This window comes from Trichechus manatus, unplaced genomic scaffold (genome assembly GCF_000243295.1).
Source record: "Trichechus manatus latirostris isolate Lorelei unplaced genomic scaffold, TriManLat1.0 scaffold00412, whole genome shotgun sequence".
Classification (NCBI taxonomy): Eukaryota; Metazoa; Chordata; class Mammalia; order Sirenia; family Trichechidae; genus Trichechus; species Trichechus manatus.
The window spans coordinates 83,368-86,266 of record NW_004444348.1 but is presented as its reverse complement, the minus strand read 5'-3'; the positions used below and the strand labels follow the sequence as shown (position 1 = coordinate 86,266).

The window sequence follows — 2,899 nt, the reverse complement described above, 5'->3', positions numbered from 1 at the left end:
TAGAGTATGATTTGGGAAATAAGAGGAAGAAGAGAAAAAAAAACAACAGTTGACTCCAGTATATAAATATATACACAGATATGCATACTGAGTCACAGCTGCAGTCAAAAAGGGTTTAGAGAGACACTACTTTAGAAGATGATCAGCTATAGTTTGGAAATGGGAAAGCTTCTAGCCTGCACCTATTCTGGTTCATTCTGGAATTTATGGATTTTCAGGGATTTCAGATCATTCTGAAAGTATTAAGCTATTGATTTAGGTGTGACCTCCCTATCTGGCACTTATTCTAATAGGTTCAGTTTTCTTAGAAGTATCTGAAACCATTTCATCCTCTGTGGTTTTCTGAACCTACTAATCCAGCCCAGGACAGACTAGGAAAAAACATCAAGCTTCAATCAAAAGAGCAACCTGAGGTTCAGTCTATTATAAGTCTCTACTCTGGGTAGGTTCCCAAGATCCCCATGACTTCCCAGAGCACAGGGTACAGTGAGGTGGAGAAAACAGTCACTCCAAACCTCCCAGCTTGAAAACTTCATCCTGGGAGCTCTGTCAGCCTATAGTAGCTAATATTTGTCTAAGATAAATGTGGTTTAAAAAAAAAAAAAAGTTGTCAAGTCAATTCCGACTCATAGCGACCCTATAGGACAGAGTAGATCTGCCCCATGGGGTTTCCAAGGAGCAGCTGCTGGATTCAAACTGCTGACCGTTTGGTTAGCAGCCAAGCTCTTAATCACTGTGCCACCAGGGCTCCAAGATATATGTGGTGGGGCTTTAATATTTTATGTGGAAATATAGGTTTTTTTTTCTAGTTAAATGATACTTCATGTGTGTGTGACATTTTAAAATATAACTTATTTTTGTTGCTGTTGAGAATATACACAACATACACAAATTCAACAATTTCTCCATGTATGAGTACAATTCAATGACACAGAAATATAATTTTATACATCTGCTACAATTTGTATCTCAGCAAAGAATGCATTTTAACATATTACACAATTGTTGCAACTTCTATGCTTGTTCATGAGGAGAGAAGAATACAAAAAGATTTTCCGGTAACTCATAAAACTGATGAAGGGGAACATAATAAAAAAAAAAAAAAGAATTAAATTGCTGACAAGAATTCTACTAAATTCCAAGTAACTAAGTGTGCATATGTATCTTGAAAATTTTATTCATTTTAAGATTTTCTTAAATGTTCCTTGAACTTAAAAACTTTTCATTTTCAGAACTTCATAACATTAAAATAACTAGTAAATATTTACCTGTATATATCTTTTCAGTTTTTGAAGAGGTTTTTGAAAAAGGAATTCTTTTTCGCCAGGCTGAACCATTATAAGATGCCGACATATATTTGTCTGAGAAAAAAAAGGAGACTGGAATTAAATATTTTATAACTTTAAAAACATATTCCAAGGGTGTTTCAAAGTTATAGACTGCCCTATGGGTAAAGCTATTCTTTAAGTAATTCATCTTACTATTACAAAGTTGAAGGAAGCATCATGGATACAAATGAGTTCATTAAGATCATTTACGTTATCAGTGAACATAGTTACAGATCTCTTAAGTGGCTGTCCAATTTCTCAAATACGGCTCTCTCCCACGAGGCTGAGCTAGCAAAGAGTTGTGATATCTGAACGTGATCAAAATATTTCATTGCCTTGCTTTACCACGATTTTACATACAGTTCTAATGTTTGTAGTGCTAAAAAACAAAACCAATCCTATAAAGTGTGGCCCAATTACCTATTCCTTCCATGAAGTGACTCCCATGAACACAGTAATGGCTCTGGCATAGTGAACTCACTGCCTCAGGAAACCAAAGAATTTATGTACAAACCTGGTCCTTAAATGCCTACTTATCTCTGATATCTCTACATTTGAACTGTTATTGAATAAGATTATATTTTGTTTTTAAATACTATTATGTCGCTGCAGTTCTCAAAATATAGTCCATAGTGACACTGAGAATTTTCTTGTGTTTTTCTCTGTTGACATTTGCGCGAATAGTGCAAAAGCAATAGTGAGTAAAACTGCTGATACCTCAGCACAAATCTAGACATTGGCACCAAACTGTTCTAGAAATCATTGTATTCATCACAGCTATGCACTGACAGTAAAATAATAATAATAAAAAGCGAGTCTCAACTAAGAATATCCTTACTTAAGAATGTCATTACTGAAGCAGTAAAAATTGTTACTAAACCGTAAACTATGACTATAGTCTTTTACATACGCTGTGTGAAAAAATGAGAAGTATACAGAAAGCACTAAAAGTATTAAAAGAAAAGCATCTTGGACTTTGTTTTAAATCTTGAAGTAGACAATACCTTTCTAAGCAAGATATATAACTAAAAAGACATGAGAGAAATCTGATAAATTTGACTGAAAATTTCTAAAGGAGAAAAAAAATATCAGCATAAACAAAGTGCAAAATCAAATTATCTGTGAAAAATATTTGCAATAATTATAGCAAACGAAGTACTTCCATAAAGTAGTTTCCTTCATTCCTTGCCCTGATGTTTAGCTCTCCTCTGAAGACACTACTTAACCTGTAGCCCCATCAGGTAATGGCAGTTTATTTTTCTTATCCCAGGATGGGAAGATGAGACAGATGTTTCCTTGCTTCCCACTGCCACTTTCAGACCATTTCTTGTAAAATATCTGCTCCTTTGAAGCATATGTCACTGGTAAGCTAGACAATCCTCTCCTACATTTTGTTGCTGTCATTTAGCAAACTTTTTTTTATGACATCATTGCTGATGTCAGATGGATCTTGGCTGAAAGCAGAGAATGCCAGAAAGATGTTTACCTGTGTTTTATTGATTCTGCAAAGGCATTCAACTGTGCAGATCATAACAAATTACAGATAACATTGTGAAGAATGGGAATTCCAG

The 2,899-nt window shown here is 34.6% G+C and overlaps 1 protein-coding gene across 1 annotated transcript in view; it reads right to left on the bottom strand.

Annotated features, from left to right (window-relative positions):
• Window positions 1–2,899, bottom strand: part of CUNH12orf50 (chromosome unknown C12orf50 homolog) — a 44,600-nt gene that overhangs the window by 5,713 nt on the left and 35,988 nt on the right. The window contains exon 9 of the mRNA XM_023725800.1: window positions 1,269–1,361. Within this exon, the coding sequence (XP_023581568.1) occupies window positions 1,269–1,361 (93 nt within the window). The remainder of the gene's footprint in view (window positions 1–1,268; window positions 1,362–2,899) is intronic.